Below are 18,557 nucleotides of genomic sequence, written 5' to 3' on the forward strand. Positions count from 1 at the left end.
TCTTTTCTTTTCTAATTCTTGTTTTTGTTTTTCAATCATTTTTTTCTTTTTTACTTTGGAGAGCAGGCATCTTCTCACAAATGTCTGCAAGTAGTGAAGGGTGATATACATGTGAAACTTTGTAGGTCTGAGCGCCCACATCTCGCTCTCCTAATTTCTATTTTTATATCTATTGCTATTCCTTCATTTCATTTCTTTATGTGAGAACTGGCGAATGGAGGTTAAGACTGATAGACGGTGTATCCCCGAAGCAATATGAGTCCTACTTCCCTCGTCACCTCCAAAACCAGGGTACATTTTATATCCTACATTATAGCTTGTACCACAGAATCTTTTTAATTAGTGTAGCGTTTTTAAATTCATTATTTTTATATTTATTTTTGTTTAGGTTTGTTTTGGGATTATAAAAAACAAATATAATTAGTCAGAGGTTTGGATTTGCTGTTTTTAACACAGTCGTTCCTTTTGATTTTGTTTACTTAACTTTATCAGTGTTAATTTACTCTAATATATATATATTACACATACAAAAACACTACTTGCTTGTTTTTGAAGCCCAAAGCTACACGAGGGCTATTTGCGCTAGCCCTCACTAATTTAGAAGTCTACAACTACAGAGAAGGCAGCTAGTCGTCATCTCTCACCGCTAACTCTTTTATCAACGAATAGTTGTATTACCCGTCACATAATATAATGCTCCCACGGCTGTAAGGGCGGTCATCTTTGATGTAACAGGAATTCGAATCCGCGACCCTCAGATGGCGAGTCGAGCACCTTAACCATATGGACATGCCAGGCTTACAAAGACATTATAAACTAAAATTTCATATATTCTTCATATGTCTGTCTTTGTTCATCATAACATTGTGACTTCTATAAAGCAACAAAATTAACTCAAATTGAAAATGTTTAATATAATTATTAGTAATCATTAGTTTTGAATAGCTTTAACTTCCTAACGAATTTATTTGTTTCTTGAATTTCGCACAAACCCATTTGACAATTATCCGCGCTAGCCGTCCTTAACTTTCAAATTATAGATTAAGTTAAAGTAGCTATACAACTCCTGGGCTACTCGTTTACCTACGACTAGTGGAATTGATCCTTGTTTGTTTGTTTTTGAATTTCGCGCAAAGCTACACGAGGGGTACCCGCGCTAGCAGTGTATAATTTAGCAGTGTAAGACTAGAGGGAAGGCAGTTAGTCATCACCACCCATCGCCAACTCTTGGGCTACTCTTTTACCAACGAATAGTGGGATTGACTAGGACATTATACCCCCCCCACACACACACACACACGGCTGAAAGGGTGAGCATATTTGGTGTGACGGGAATTCGAGCCTGTGACTCTCGCATTACGAGTCGAGTGTCTTAACCACCTGGCCATGGCGGGTTGGATTGATGCTTACGAGCGGGAATGCTCGACGAGTGATTGCCTTGGTTCTCTCACCCCGCTAGAACAGCGGTAAGTCTACGGATTTATGACGTTAAAATCAGGGGTTCGATGTGCCCGATGTAGCTTTGTTATAAGAAAACACACACACAAACATGTCTTGGTTCTCCCTTGATCCGAATGTTGCAAGTTGAGTGCCATAGCCATCACATCATGCAAGGTTCTATTAATAAATTATATTCTTCAGCGAGAGATGTAAAAGTTTCCTTTAAAACAGCAAACACTGAGAAAGCAAGATAAAGGAAATACGCGTTCTGTGTGCCCTGTTTTAAACATATTTAAGTCTACACAAAGCGAAGCATTGCGTGTATTTCATTTGTCTTCTTAATTTTACGTTACATTTTCAGTAAATGATTTGATCTAGTATATTTTTTTCATTTTAGACATATTTTTCAGAATTTATGCAAATATTTTTATTTGTCATTATTTTAACTCTAAAAGTAGCGAAGGTTTTGAACAGATGGCGCTGTAATACTAAATACTGTTCCGTAGCAAAATGATCCTCAGGGTATCTTATCCATAAGTGTAAGGCGTATAAAAAAGTTGTAATAGTTTTATTACAGTATACTAACCGGATCTTTTTAAATACTATGAATATTATTAAGTTGTTGTTAATACTACTTTTTGCTAAGTCAAGAAAAAATAAGCATTATTGGAACACATATACACGTTCATAAAGAAAGAAGCCACTTGACTTTGCCTGTCATATGGCATTATCGAGAAATCATCTATTTTTTCTAAACCAATATAATTTTATAATGCAAAGTAAATAGCGACCATGCAAACACAGGGAGTGAACCAACTAACAAGTTGATCGTGTATCTGTAACAAAAAAAGCTAATTATGATTACAGTCTGAATTTTTCTCGCGCATTCAAAACCTCATTGTTTACAAGAATTGCTTTGTAGGTTATGTTAGATTGGCGGTGCTGCTAGATAGAAACCTGGAGGCTACTGGGTTTTTGATTTTTTGTTCGAACTTCAAGTACTGAAAGACGTTCTTGATGCAAGTTTCAGGTGGATGCAAGCTTTGAAAAGCAGCAGACGTTATATGTTATATCACGAAGCAGGTAGCTTCAATGACACTTACGATACGTTTGGATTTTATTGTAAAGTATCATTTATAAAAAAAACAAACTATATATAGTAAAGGTGAAACTTAAAACACCATCATTAAGTCTTTCCTGCCTCGTAAAAAGGAGGTCGAGTCTCGTCAGAAACTGATTTTCTTCTTAATCGATTTGGCCTTGTGCAACGCGTGACTTTAATGTCAGCTCGTGCCGCGTGTCACCGCGCTGTATTCTCGTCGGTTTTAAAACTGTTAACGTTTTTACAAACGCTTAGCTGCGATTTTCAGTCTACCTGCACTAATTTTGCAGCAAAAAAGTTGTCGCCACTTGATGGCGTAAAATTGTCTGCCTCTTCCGTTTATATCCACTACTGGCCGGTAGCCTGGGGTGAAAACGTGCTCACCAGTGTACCTTTCTTCAACTATCCTCTTATGACTCACGAGCGCTTGTAATTTCGAAGATGGCGTTCGGTTATGTTCTAAGAATGATATCAAAATTTGGTGACGTTGTTTACACTTGAGTTCCATATAACACATCATTTCATTGAGGGGTTACAGAATATTGCATTGTTTTATTATATGCGAATACTGCATGGATATAATAATGAAGAACATATAGAACAAACTATAATAGTTCAAGTATAAATGCCATTGTATAAAAAGTAATCTGCTCCATTGTACGTAAAAGAAACGGTTGACAAGGACAGATAGACTAATCATTGCCTCTGCTACGTTGAAGATGCTAGAACTAAAGGTATGGAAGACTGTATCCAACAGAAGTACATAGGTAAGAAATCACTGAATTTACAGAACTATTACTGAGTTGTACCTAAGCTTAGTATACACTTGAGTCTCTCAAATACAAATATTTGCGTATATCAAGTTTTTAAATTGATTTTTTTGGGAAAAAATGTAGTAATTATGAAATATTTAAACATTAGAAATTAATACACTTCATGGCGTATTAATTATCTATTCTAGAAAAAGTGAGTGTTTTAACGTAATATTGTTATTTTCTCTAGCCACAATTTCAGTCTTGCAGAGTAGTTTTTAGAGAAAGACAAAGCTATTGTTTTGTTCGATGATGTCCAAAAATAAGTTTCAAGGTGCTCGTTCAGAATATTTGGTCATATGTATGTTACAAGAACTGTTTGTTTTTTGTGCGTAACAGCTGAAATACAGTTATAATTTTATTACCTTTTATGCGTTGAAATATTTTATAGACTGAAAAATAAATATGCAACCACCCTTACACTGCAGAGAAAGTTAATTATATAGAGCATATAGAAGCCAGGTGTTCTTTGACTGTCCTGTCAGTTTTTTATAATAGTTGGTTTAAGCTGTGGAAGTCATGCGAATTAACGCTATTTTACATATACTTATCATGAATGAGTCTGAAAAACGATGAATGCTCATTTTTGGAGCTTCTGAAGCAAAACTACTCTATTATATGTTAATTATTCCGTGATATAAATCGGTTTCTGCAAGAAGAATTGAAATAATACATGTGTAAGTTTCCTGTGTAAAAATTAACGTATCTAAAATCAATTTCTTGTTGGTTTTTCTTTTCAGCCAATTAACCCATTTTGCTTTATTGAAGCTTACGCTAGTATATAACAATATTATTGGTTAAATTAGCTTGGGCAATAAATGAAAAGAAATATTTTAATCAGTGTATAACTAGCATTTCGATCAAGTAGCGATTAGAGAATTAAATTTTTGTAATTGTTCTCTTGTTCTTGTAAACTGTAATTTGAATTTAAATGTAGGTTAAAGTGATAACAATTTATCACTTGAAAACACATACAAGCTTAAATCATTGCTATCTACAGACTAGTAAGATAATTGTATTTCCTAGCATTGAAGTCCAGGATTATGACTGCTAGCACGTGAAAATTGTCAGAAAAATGAAAGGTCGATTGCCAATTTATTATGAAGTGATTTAAAACGTGTTACTCTACCTAAAATTGAGTAAAGAAGTTTAATTGTGAGACGAAACTTTTGAAAAATCTAGTTTACACTCGAAATACAAGCTCAAATTTCAACGTTGTCAAGCTTCATTTCATATAAAATAACATCTTTTTTATCAAACATTACTACTGCTAATTGTGCCTTAAACGTAACGTTGATATGGAAAAACTTATTTTAAAACGATATAAAACAAAGAGAAATAAATTCGTTAATCTAGAATAATAATTTCCTGCTAAACCTAATAACGTATATTTTTTTTGCTTTTATTGTTTTGTGTTCTAGAGATGTATATAATATGTGATACATAATATAATTGTTCTGTTTATTAATTACATTGTATAACTCCTGCTGTTAATACATAATTTATACAGTTTTGAGATTAAAGTACAATGATTTTTAATATTACATATATCATGGCCCCCTAGTGGCTCAGTGATATGTCTGCGGACTTACAATACTAAAAACCGGGTTTCAATACCTGTGGTGGACAAAGCACAATAGCCCATTGTGTAGCTTTTTGCTTAATTCAAAACAACAACAATTATCATAATGAACGTTTTAATTTTATAAAGAAGTAAGAACTGATATATAAGTAACTTACTCACCTACAGGCACATATCGTCACACCAAACATACTCGCTCTTTCAGCCGTGGGGACGTTATAATGTGACGGTCAATCATACTATTCGTTGGTAGAAGTGTAGCCCAAATGTCGGCGGTAGATGGTGATGACTAGCTGCCTTCCCTCTATTGTTACACTGCTAACTTAGGGACGGCTAGCGCATATATGCCTCGTGTAGCTTTCTGCAAAATTTAAACCAAACCAAACCGAAACCGTCACATATAAGTTTTAATGCTACAGAATGTATTAAAACAAGAAAGCCAAAGCCACAAAAATGAATTACTTAATATTTTAAAAATTGATCTGTGTTATGGTAAATCAATGTAATTATGTTAGTCTGAGCCAAAGTAGCGACTGAACAGTTAAAGTGTTATATAACTCAGTTTTTGTCATGTTGTATTAATTGTTTAAATACATTTTTGAAGCATTAAGACTTCTTACTACAATTGCTAGCCAGGTTACGTATATATCAATTGGTATTTATCTTTATAAAATTAGAACGTTAATTATGGGTGTCTATTCGCCCTGGCATGGTTAAGGCATTGGACTCATAATCCGAAGATCGCGGGGTCGAAACCCGGTCGCACCAAACATGATTGCCTTTTTAGCTGTGTGGACGCTTTTTAATGTGACGGTCAATCCCATTATTCGTTGGTAAAAGAGCAGCCCAAGAGTTGGCGGTGGTGGTGATGATTAGCTGCCTTCCCTCTAGTCTTACATTGCTAAATTAGGAACGGCTAGCGCAGATAGCCTTCGAGTAGCTTTACGCGAAATTCAAAAACAAACAAACTTGTCTGTTTCCTTTTTTATTAGCCATATTATTGTTGCACCAGTAATATCAAGCGCAGGGCGCGCTTGTACCCGACTCGATTCTATTACCCACCGGAATCTGTACCAACATACCCTAATTGTAGCCCATAGTGGCACATCGTCTGTCTTATATACTTATAAAAAAATTTTTGTTGTATTTTGTGAAAGAAAAAATTATATCGATAAGGTTCGTCAATTTTTTGGGCGTTTATCTAGAAAACTCACTTACTGATTTACTTGGATGAGAATTCGCTAAAATAGTGAAATGTTGATTAATTCAGAAATGCTTACGTAGCGATTTAGACGGCTTTATAAATATATACACTAATCTTTAGTTCTACTCAGCCAATACTGTGAAATAGTGATTGTTAATATTCAGACATTTAAAGGTGGTATTTATGGTACGCCATTTTCTTTCATCAGAATCCCTGCTGCCACGTATTCCCGTACTTAATGAAATAAATATATATAAGATGTGTAATTTTTTTTTAATTATGTTTCGTAGTAGAATGAGAAAATGTTCTAAAGTTTAAACAAAAAAAATATATGTAAACGTTCGTGTGAAACCTAAACCCATAGTCAAAGGATTTTTTTACAAAAAAGTTTACTGAAAGAGTTCAAATTTGTACAAAATAATTTATTTTAAAATGTAGGTTACAGCGATGAAACCTGAACACCATTTGAGTGTAATGTGGCACACTTGCAAACAGAATAAAACTCTCATATTCAAGAAATGGATCGCGTTATGTGATTGTTGGCCGAAAGAAATTTTATTTATTTTATTTTAAGCAGTAGAACAACAGACATGGTATCCAAGTTAAAAACTGGTTATAAAATGATTTTATTTTATGAAGATTCGAACGTAGTTTTGTTCAAGGTTATTTTATTATTAAAATCATGCTCTATTACAAGGTTAATGTTCTTCCTGAAAAGTTATTATTTAAAGTGTGCAGTTGGACGTTTATGATGTAATCTGCACCGTAATTAGAGTAAGTCCTCAATTTCTAACCGTTATTGTCATTCAAGTTGTAGTATGTAGAATATTTCCTGTTTTCGTCAAATAGAAGCATAATCAAAAACAACTATATTCGTCAGTTAAAGCCAACTTTCAATGAACATTTAATCTATCTGTAAGCTCTACTGTAATCCAAAATGAAATATTAGTTTAGCCACACGAAACTATGGTGTGAGTGTACTTCCAAAATTCAACCTGAGAAGTTTATCGTGATTCTAACATAAATTTAATAACTTGTTTGGAATAGTAAACCTTATACATAAATACCTTTAGTTTTAAAAATGTTTCTCTTAATTTGTTTGGGCCCGGCATGGCCAAGCGGATAAGGCGTGCGACTCGTAATCCGAGAGTCGCGAGTTCGAATCCCCGTCGCACCAAACATATTCTTTCTTTCAGCCGTGTGGGCGTTATAACGTGATGGTCAATCCCACTATTCGTTGGTAAAAGAGAAGCTCAAGAGTTGGTGGTGGGTGGTGATGACTAGCTGCCTTCCTTCTAGTCTTACACTGCTAAATTAGGGACGGCTAGCACAGATAGCCCTCGAGTAGCTTTGTGCGAAATTCAAAAACAACAAACAAACAAACTTAAATTGTTTCTTAAGTTATGAGCTAATAATATAAACATTTATTTCAGTGGCTCTGAAATTAACAAACAAATGAGAAAGAGAGTGAAAAGGGACAAGCAGGCACTTTTGTGGTTTGTTTGTTTGTATGTTTTGAGTTTCGCGCAAAGCTACACAAGGGCTATCTGCGCTAGCTGTCCCTATTTGAGCAATGTAAAACTAGAGGGAAGGCAGTTAGTCATCACCACCCACCGCTAACTCTTGGGGTACTCTTTACCAACGAATAGTGGGATTGATCGTCACATTATAACGCCCACACGGCTGAAAGGGCAAGTATGTTTGGTGCGACGGGGATTCGAACCCACAACCCTCAGGTTGCGAGTCGAGTGCCTTATCCACCTGGCCATGCCGAGCCCACTTTGTGTTTGTTTGTTTAGAATTAAGCACAAAGCTACTCAATGGGCTATCTGTGCTCTGCCCACCACGGGTATAGAAACCCGGTTTTTAGTGTGTAAGTCCGCAGACATATCACTGTGCCTTTGTGATCTTTAACAATAACTTGTCAAACATTTAGAACAAGTGCATTGAGAAAAATATATTTTAAGCCCAATTTCTTCGGATATGTTTCATTACAGATCCTAGATTTCAACATATACCAGTTTTGAAATATGTACAATGTTTTAGGCTTTACTTTAATGAAGTTTGGTAATTCAATAGCATTACATTGTTTTTTATGAAATACTTGACGTAAAATATTCAAAATATAACATTAGTTTTCCTTGGTAATTTGCAGGATTATAATATTAAAACTCAGGTTTTGATACTAGCTGTAAACAGAGCACTGTTAATCTCTTTTGTTGGTTTGCGCTTTACAACAACCAACCAAGCCTTTGAAAATTATATAACATGTCGTGTCAACAACTTTAAAGGAATCGAATAACCCCTTGGGAATCGATGTTTTCTCTGAATAAATCATTAGTTACAGTTTTATTTTACTAAAACCCCCTCGGTGGACTTAACAAATGGACCGATGTGGCTTTGCTATAAGAAAAAAAAAAAATATACACATACTAAAACCCAGGTATTATGAATTAAAATAATCAAATCACAGGGATCATGGTTTAACAATAGCACATTAATTAGGTAATATCTTAGAAAGCTAAGATATTATTATTCAAGTATTCAAAACAGTAGAATGTGGTTGTGTTAAAGAATGGTGATAACAGTTTTATCTAATTAAATAAAACCAATGGATTTTGATTTCTAGTATTAAAACTCTCAGTAGTAGTGATTCCGTTATAAATATTAGTCACAATATTATATAACATTATATAACAAAAATTACGACTTAGGACTTTCAATTATTAGGTGTCCCAGATGTTACTGTTCTATTAGAACCAAATAAGTATGATTATATATATTAAATATCCCACAAATCATGACTCTGTTAGAGAAACTAGTCACAGCGTTATTTAACATTAACCAATGAAATGTTACATTAATGTATTTCAAAAGATTTGTTTTGTTTGTTTGTTTGTTTTGAATTTCGCACAAAGCTACTAGAGGGCTATCTGTGCTAGCCGTCCCTAATTTATCAGTGTAAGACTAGAGGGAAGGCAGCTAGTCATCACCACCCACCGCCAACTCTTGGGCTACTCTTTTACCAACGAATAGTGGGATTGACCGTCACATTATAACGCCCCCACGGCTGAGAGGGTAAGCATGTTTGGAGCGACGGGGATGCGAACCCGCGACCCTCAGATTACGAGTCGCACGCCTTAACACGTTTGGCCATGTCGGGCCTTTTCAAAAGAAAACTTAGTATTGACTTCTCCGTAGAGATACTTTTTTCGTATTGGAACTAAAGGTGAAATCACTGTTTCAGTCACTTTTCCTGAATTATAGTTGTTTTTAATAAACATATTAACGGCCTGTAAGGTGTAGGTTGGCAGAAGAAACATAATTATAAGTGGAATACCACAGACATGATATTCTCCATGATTTCATCATACAGTTTCTGGATCGTAGTATCTTAATTTTCACTCCATGATGTATGTTAGTATTACTTTAAAATAACACATGATTTAAAATGTATTCAAGCAATTGTATTGATATAAAACTTTTTTTTTTTTTAATTTGAGGCATACAGTTACAAAACAGAAATATATTCAATTTATATATAACATTTACAGTTTATTTTCGTATTTTTCAGCGCAAAGCCACATAATAGCCTATCTTTACTTTCTATACCGCAGAATTCAAGCCCTAGATTTTATCGTTGACCCAGAAGGGGATTAACTGTTACAGTAAGAACTTCTTTTAAACACAATAATAAAAGTCACTCTTTGTGTGTTTAATCGTAGCAATAAAAGCCGTTACTTTCTGTAAACACATCAATAACTATCATTCACCGTAAACGCCTTTAGATTCTTTGTAGTTAAGCACAAAGATGCAAAATGGGCTATCTGTGCTCTGTCCACCATAGGTTTTAAATCCCAATTTGTAGCGTTGTGAGTCCTCAAACATTTCGCTATGCCTCTGGGAGGTGACAGCTGTAGAAACAGCAGACGTTTCAAGCACTTTAGTGAATAGTAGTAACGACGTGTTATCATATTTGGATTAAACATGAAAACAGCTGACACTTAAAAGCTATACTTAAATATGTTAAATTAATGTTCATGTTTTACATATAAACACATGTTGGAGTAATGATCATAATAATTCTGTCTATTTGAACTGGGAGTAATAGTAGCTATGTAAGTTTTAATATAACTGAGACAGCTATTTAATATAGGAACAACCTATTTTGCTATTATACGATATTATATGATACTGTGTATGATATTAACAGTTATTTTCTTATCTGAATGTATATTTTTGTAGCAGCCACTCAGCTTATTTAAATGTAGTTTTAACAGCCACTTTTTATATTAACATATAATTGGTATTAAACGTAGCTTCAACAGTCACTTTTTATATTAATATATAATTGGTATTAAACGTAGCTTTAACAGTTACTTTTTATATTAACATATAATTGGTATTAAACGTAGCTTTAACAGTTACTTTTTATATTAATATATAATTGGTATTAAACGTAGCTTTAACAGTTACTTTCTACGTTCACATCGCGTACAAATACACACTTAGTTACTGATTTGAATTTACTAGAGTTGGGTAAAATAATTGAAACATCTTACTTTCTACCTCTAAATTTCAAAGTATTTAAAAGGAATGAATTTATTGATATGGAAATTTAAATTGTCCACTAAATTATTCTGTCATTTATTTTATCTGTATATGAATAGTATATTATTCTTTTCTAGAGTAAAGTTTCAAAAATGTGAAGTTAAAAAGGTTTCCAAAGAGGTATACATGGTCGTAAATGAACGTATAGCAGTGCTAGAGCACGAACACTTAAATAATTGAATTTATCTCAAGAAAGGGTATTAAAAATAATTTCACTATTGCTATCAAAGTACAACAGTAGAAACATAACAGTTGTAGAAAACAGATCGTGCAAAAGGAACACATTAACACGAACAGTGGGACGACACCATAACGTTAAAAAGAGAACGCAGAACTATACACTAACCTCAAACAACTGATCTCTTTCGAATCAACTCGAAGGGAACTACAGCACTTGAATAGGTCTGCCATTTACAGACCTCTAATAACACTCAAACAAACGCGAACACTCCAGTAAAATGGACTCCATAACACTAAAAATTGGACAAAAGATCAATCAGATTTTACTGTTTCCCATCATGTTGATGTATTTATTTCTAGTGAAAACCAACAGAAGCTTACTACCCTGAATGTCTATTGCTATCATTTAAGCATAGTTATAGTATTGACAGCTCTCTGTTGGAATAGTGTTGGATCTGTAATCTCACTGGAAGGTAAAGTTACAGTAACTGATTACTGAAATCTTATTGAAGACCAAGTATATCCTATTTGATTTACAAGCCGAAGCTTTTTGTCTCAGGGCACCAGTTTAAACTGTTAACGATTGTTTTAAAGAACGTGATAAAGAGTTAGGACATTTAACTTGGGTACTATAGTCACTAAACCAGTCTTTTTACAACCAACATTACTTCAACAAATAGATGAAGCTTTTTATCGATGAATTGTCTGAAATGTCACTGTATGATGCGCAACACCTGTGTCATCAATTCTTCGTTGTGTTAATGTATTTTCCGTTCCTGGTAAGCCCACCAATATTAATGAATTAAAAGTAGAGAGTAACAAATATTTTCATTGTTTTCATCAACCCCTGTCAAAGAAGTGCTTATTATGCTTAAATTTACCACAGTAACAAGTAATAGGAGTATATAGTATATAGCAGTAATAGTCATTTATGTAAATTTGAAAGGTTAGTACTGTTGAAAATGTCAAATATAATAGCTTATTTGTTACCCGACAACAAGTTAACACTCATAAAATAATACATGGATTATACTCAAACATGAGATGGCTACAATAGCTCATTTCAAGATATTTTATCAGAAAGACGACGTCAGATAGTAGCTATTTGCCTATCAATAATATATTCAATTGTCTGTACTTGGTACATTTAATATTTGACTTTTATGTATTAAAAGCTTGTAACTTCTCAAGAGTATTAAATATATAAAACAGCTGAAACTGATAAAATAAACTTTTACTTATTACTCACTTAAAGCAAATTTTGCACCATAGTTTTGACTTTAGTTGTATAGCGCTCGGATAATATTAGCAACAAAAATGTGCTAAGATAATAACCCATTATCACTTTATATGTGTTTCTTCTCGTTGTAAATTCATTATAAACAATTGTAAATACTTAAATGTTCTGAAGGAGATAAAAAATTTGCCAATACAAAATAAGAAAAATCAGGATGAAAAAATGCATTACAGACAGTGGATGAAAAGAGAATGTTCTATATGTGAAATAAATGTATTTAAGACTAAATTAAACGTTTTGAGAATCATATTTTTACAAACGATTAGAAATAAGTGAAACTCTTCCTGAGTGTTGTTTAATGCTTACTAACTGAACTCTTCTGAGTTGAAACCTTGACAAGTCAAACTATATACATGTATGTTATGTAAACAAAAACGGTTCGTGGTGTATTGATAAAGGTAGTTGTAGTTTATCGTTGTATTTTGTAAGACAAAATAAAGTAGATTGAAATGAGTTAGCAAAACAAATATTATGCACTTAAAGCACACAATAAGATACATATACCTTTGTAAAACATTAGCCATATTGTTTCACTTTTTACAAATTATATTAAGACATCATACGGATGAAACAGGGGTGTTATCAGGTTTATGAATTCGTTCTGGTTTCAGCTTCGAATATTTCACCCAATGAACCAGAACTTGTGTAATTCCTGGAACATTATTAAAATTCTTGCAACGACACCTGGTGTATATAATTAAGAACAAGATTCATCTAGTTACATACATTTTTTTTCTTATAAACCTATCAATAGTTATGCATGTGTCTATCTACATTGAACTGTTTTTCTGAGGTACAGGAAATCATTGATGATCATTCAACCGAATCTTTGAAATTATTTAAAAAACACGTCATATTTTATCCTTGGTTTCTTTAAGCCACTATAAAGTACACGTTTCAAGGAAACTCTGCTTAGACTATCTTTGCAGTTGTGCTAAAAACTCGCTCTGCTGGATAGATGTAGGTGAACAGAAGTTAAAAAATAAGTTAAAGAAAATGATATGTGTGTATAGAAATAAAACGTAATAATACATCTATCACATCACTTATTTTTTAAATCTCTGTAGATCTTTACAGGTTGGTGAAAAACTGTCATTGCATCCATTCGAAGTGATTTATTTTTATATAGCACGTGTATATTTCATCGTGCACGAAAAATACAATTCATAAATAAAAAAATGTTTCTCATTTCTCTACCCGTCATTGTAATGGTGTATATACATGATTACGAGTGCAAAGTATTTCGTTAGCATTTTTAAAGCAATGATTGTTTTTGTGTGTTTGTTCTGGAATTTAATAATCTCATTCTTAAGTAGATATGGACGAGTCATTCAAAGTCCTCTGTAACAATAATTATTTTTCTATGTATTATGTTTTTGTTCAACAATCTCCAGCTATATGAAAGGAATTTTTAATTTGCTACATTGATCTTTACACAGATTTAATTACTTTAACCATTTTAGTCTTCTAATGAATAGCCATACTTCTAAATATCAATTCCTCGCGTTACCTTTGTAGACACATGAATTGCTTGTATCAATAAAGGTTTAAGTCTACAATTCACACCATACACGTAACTATAAAGGTTGATAGTTCGTTACGGCTATACAATCACATCATACCAGGCTTATAAAGTTAATAGTTCTTATTACGTTTATATAATAACACCATCCTACTAACTTATATAAAATGGTGTTATTGTATAGATGTAATTAGAACTATTAACTTTATAAGTCGAGTATGATTACCTCTATACAATAACACCATCATATTGAAGTTAATAATTCTCGTTACGTCAATCCACAACATATCAGTACCAACAGAAGTTAATAACTCCGAATATGTTACCTGTGCATGTCACAACATATCTGTATCTATAAAAAATTCATAGTTGATTTGCTACATGTTTTTTACTTGTTACAATTATTCACAGCATACCCGCATCCATAATTTTAATAGCACATAGTTTGTTATTCTAATATGTATAGCTGTTACATGAAACATTTGAGGACTTTAAATTATTTTGTATATAGTTCATAACATACTCATATACTATAAATGTATTACTTGTGTTAAATCTGTTTTTCTTACATTTCATGACATAACGGTATGTGTAAGTGTTAGCAATTTTTAAAGTGATAATAAATTAAAAATATTAACACTCTTCGCCTGTTAGTGCTCCCAATATGAGAGTCATTGGTTCGAATCCAAGTTTCACCAAACATGCTCGCTTTTTTGGCCATGAAAAATTATAATGTGATGGTCAATCGTTGTTAAAAGAGTAGCCCAAGAGTTGGTGGTGGGTGGTGATGGTTGTCTTTCTTCCTTCTAGTCTTTCACTGCTAAATTAGGGATGGCTAGCGCAGATAGCCGTAGTGTAGCTTTGCTCAAAATTCAAAACCAAACAGTTAGTACCTTTTTCTGTCATTCAGTAGAGATAAATACATAACCATTACTCTCTGTTCACGTGTTGCTAAGCCTTTGTTTTGATACTTTCATACAGTTAAGTTCATACATATACTTATTCTACGGTTAATAATCCTATCTTTATCACACCAGTGATGATCTGTAATTCTTCCTTCCTTGTAAACCTATCCATTAATTTACGTTGAAATACGTCAATGTAATTAAGTTCATACTGAAATACACATTTTCTAATTTTAATAATTCTGTCTTAATCATACTCGTAATAAGATATATTTTCAATTAGAAATTTGTCAACCATTATAATAACACAATATTTCTTGATGTATTGATTAACTTATTCTCCGTCAGTTCTTTACATATATACATACAAAAATAACAGTAGATTTTTGTCTTTCATTAAGTCTTTCCTCTTGTATATCGGATGCAATTATGGTTTGTTGTTTTTAAATATCAGAATTTCCTATTGGTCTCCTTGTTTAGAATCCCTGAAAAAAAACACAAAAAAAACGGGTATGTACAAGTAACTCTGTTGAAACTAAACTCTTTCTTTTGGTATAATTATTAATCTGATTAATAAGAAAAGATGGAGAAAGATGTGTTAAGAACGAATCTTTGAAAACTTGAGGATAAATGAAATAGAGGAAACTAATCCGAGTTTCACAAGTACCAATTGATAACTTTTGCTGTTTGCATGATAATGATTCTTTCTCTCTGAAATGGCTTCCTAGTCACTAAATCCAGGTTTATGTAACGTTAAATCTATGGGTGAAGTAAGACGAAGAAATTGTTGCTTGCATTACGTAACATGATGTAGTTCTTGAAGAATGGAACTGTATTATCGATTATGAATTAAATGATCTCCGAAGAATAAACACGTTCTCATATTAGATTTCCAACACTTTCAGTATTAATAATTATAATTCAAAATTGAGTATCCAGAATTTATGCTACAACTAAATACATTTCTGCCTGTTTGTTTCGAATTTCGCGCAAAGTTACACAAGGGCTACCTGCGCAAGACAACCCTAATACTAAAAAAAAATCGAATGATCTTTTCTACTCTTAAGGACTAAAAATATTAACATAAAAGAAAATGGAGTGACACCATCTGGTGTAGCTGGATGATCGAGACATTCTTCTGTTTAAAAATATGTTACAAAAACATTACGTGAAAAATTGATAATTTTACGTCATCGACAGTATTGTGAAAAAGTGTTAGGAAAATTGTATTTCAGGCTATTTTCAAAAAAACAATGGAAGACAAATCACAGGTGAAACATCAACATTTTGTTAATCTTCATGTTTAATACAATAGAAGCTCAGTGGAAGTGTTTGAGTTCAGCCAACAGTTAATATTTTGTGTGTCTCCCTTTTGATTTAACAACCAGTTTTTCAAGCTTTGCTCCAATATGTTTATTCAAACTGTTATTTGGGAGTTTACTCTAAGTGTGTCTAATACACTTACATAAAGTTTCATTTGAAATAACTTTTGATTTGTCAAGTTTTTGATCTATCAAATCCCATATCTGCTCATTTGGGTTAAGATTGGAGCTCTGTGGGGACCTTTTCATCATAGTAATGACTCCAGCTGCTTCTTTCTTAACTAAGTAATTTCTTTATAGGTTGGATGAGTATTTGGGGTCATTATATTCTTCGTAGTAAAATCCTTCACCAACAATACTAAAACCACTAAGTATACCATGATGGATCAGTATGTAACTGTACTTGCGCTGGTTCATTATGCCATAAATTTTGCAAATATCTTTTGTCGCCTGAAAACCATCACACTGTCTCCACCATGTTTCATTATATACTGCTGCAAATTGAAGTAAGTATCTTTTACCTTTCTTCCGCCAGACGTACAACCTACTTTTTGAACCAAAAATTTCAAATATTTTTATCAGTATGTTCATTCAAGCAGAATCCTTGTGTCGTGTCATTGGTACAAGTATATGAGAATTCTAAGTAATGAAAAAGAATTCTTACAATGGCTCATTCGATTGTCAACAAGAATCAGTGGAGCATTACCATAATATAGGAATTTACACTGTGTGATATCATGGAAGAATTAATCACATAAAATGAAAAAAAATGACATTAATATCATTGTTTAATTTCTGTGGTACATATTGGTGTATAGAAGACATTAATATCATTGTTTAATTTTTGTGGTACATATTGGTGTATAGAAGACATTAAAATCATTGTTTAGTTTCTGTGGTACATATTGGTGCATAGAAAACATTAAAATCATTGTTTAATTTCTGTGGTACGTATTGGTGTATAGAAGACATTAATATCATTGTTTAATTTTTGTGGTACATATTGGTGTATAAAAGACATTAAAATCATTGTTTAATTTCTGTGGTACGTATTGGTGTATAGAAGGCATTAAAATCATTGTTAAATTTCTGTGGTACGTATTGGTGTATAGAAGACATTAAAATCATTGTTAAATTTCTGTGGTACATATTGGTTTATAGAATACATTAATATCATTGTTTAATTTCTGTGGTACATATTGGTGTATAGAAGACATTAATATCATTGTTTAATTTCTGTAGTACATATTGGTGCATAGAAGACATTAATATCATTGTTTAATTTCTGTGGTACATATTGGTTTATAGAAGACATTAATATCATTGTTTAATTTCTGTGGTACATATTGGTGTATAGAAGACATTAATATCATTGTTTAATTTCTGTGGTACATATTGGTGTATAGAAGACATTAATATCATTGTTTAATTTCTGTGGTACATATTGGTGCATAGAAGACATTAATATCATTGTTTAATTTCTGTGGTACATATTGGTGTATAGAAAACATTAAAATCATTGTTTAATTTCTGTGGTACGTATTGGTGTATAGAAGACATTAATATCATTGTTTAATTTTTGTGGTACATATTGGTGTATAGAAGACATTAAAATCATTGTTTAATTTCTGTGGTACGTATTGGTGTATAGAAGGCATTAAAATCATTGTTTTTCTGTGGTACATATTGGTTTATAGAAGACATTAATATCATTGTTTAATTTCTGTGGTACATACTAGTGTATAGAAGACATTAATATCATTGTTTAATTTCTGTGGTACGTATTGGTGTATAGAAGGCATTAAAATCATTGTTAAATTTCTGTGGTACATATTGGTTTATAGAAGACATTAATATCATTGTTTAATTTCTGTGGTACATACTAGTGTATAGAAGACATTAATATCATTGTTAAATTTCTGTGGTACATACTGGCGTATAGAAGACATATTCATACTAGAAATAAACACGCTTATAACATTAAAATGTTGTTTTTCAATTAGACACTCAACGCTTCCCTTCACAGCTTCTTTAGGAGCAGTCACTGAAACACGTATAAATAAGTAAAAATGCTGCTGTTCTTTGAAAGAATTACTACATAAAAACAAGTGTACATTTTTTACTTCTATTTGTTAATTTACCTTACACTTCAAGGAACAGTTGAGAAAACGAGTGACCAGTTTATTCTCAGTTTTACAATTATTGATATTTCATGTATGCTAATATAAACAAGGCAGTCGATACAAACTGCTATTTTGTGCGTTGTTATAGGGTGAATGGTAAATATATAGTGCTGATTTCAGAAATTTCTGAAAAGTTGAAAAAATGACTCTTGTAATTTGTTTTATAATAATGTTTAAAGAAACTACATTGAAGAGAACCGATTAATTTATCATACTGTTTGAAAGATAGTTGTACGTAACATTGTTTCGAGCTATAGTTAGAAACAAGGTGGTTACAAATGTGAAAGTATTGTTGTGGTAGTGAATGGCCACTATACAAATAATACTTTAGGTTTGAAGTACACAGGGTTGAGCATGTTATACTTAAAAGATTTTAAATGTTTAAACTACCAAGTAA

The 18,557-nt window shown here is 32.4% G+C and overlaps 1 protein-coding gene across 1 annotated transcript in view; it reads left to right on the forward strand.

Annotated features, from left to right (window-relative positions):
• Positions 1-2,736: 2,736 nt before the first annotated feature.
• LOC143245626 (homeobox protein ARX-like) overlaps positions 2,737-18,557 on the forward strand; it is a 154,160-nt gene continuing 138,339 nt past the window's right edge. The window contains exon 1 of the mRNA XM_076491991.1: positions 2,737-3,309. Coding sequence (XP_076348106.1) covers positions 3,279-3,309 — 31 coding nt within the window. The 5' untranslated portion in view covers positions 2,737-3,278. The remainder of the gene's footprint in view (positions 3,310-18,557) is intronic.

Source organism: Tachypleus tridentatus, chromosome 1 (assembly GCF_004210375.1).
Source record: "Tachypleus tridentatus isolate NWPU-2018 chromosome 1, ASM421037v1, whole genome shotgun sequence".
NCBI lineage: Eukaryota > Metazoa > Arthropoda > Merostomata > Xiphosura > Limulidae > Tachypleus > Tachypleus tridentatus.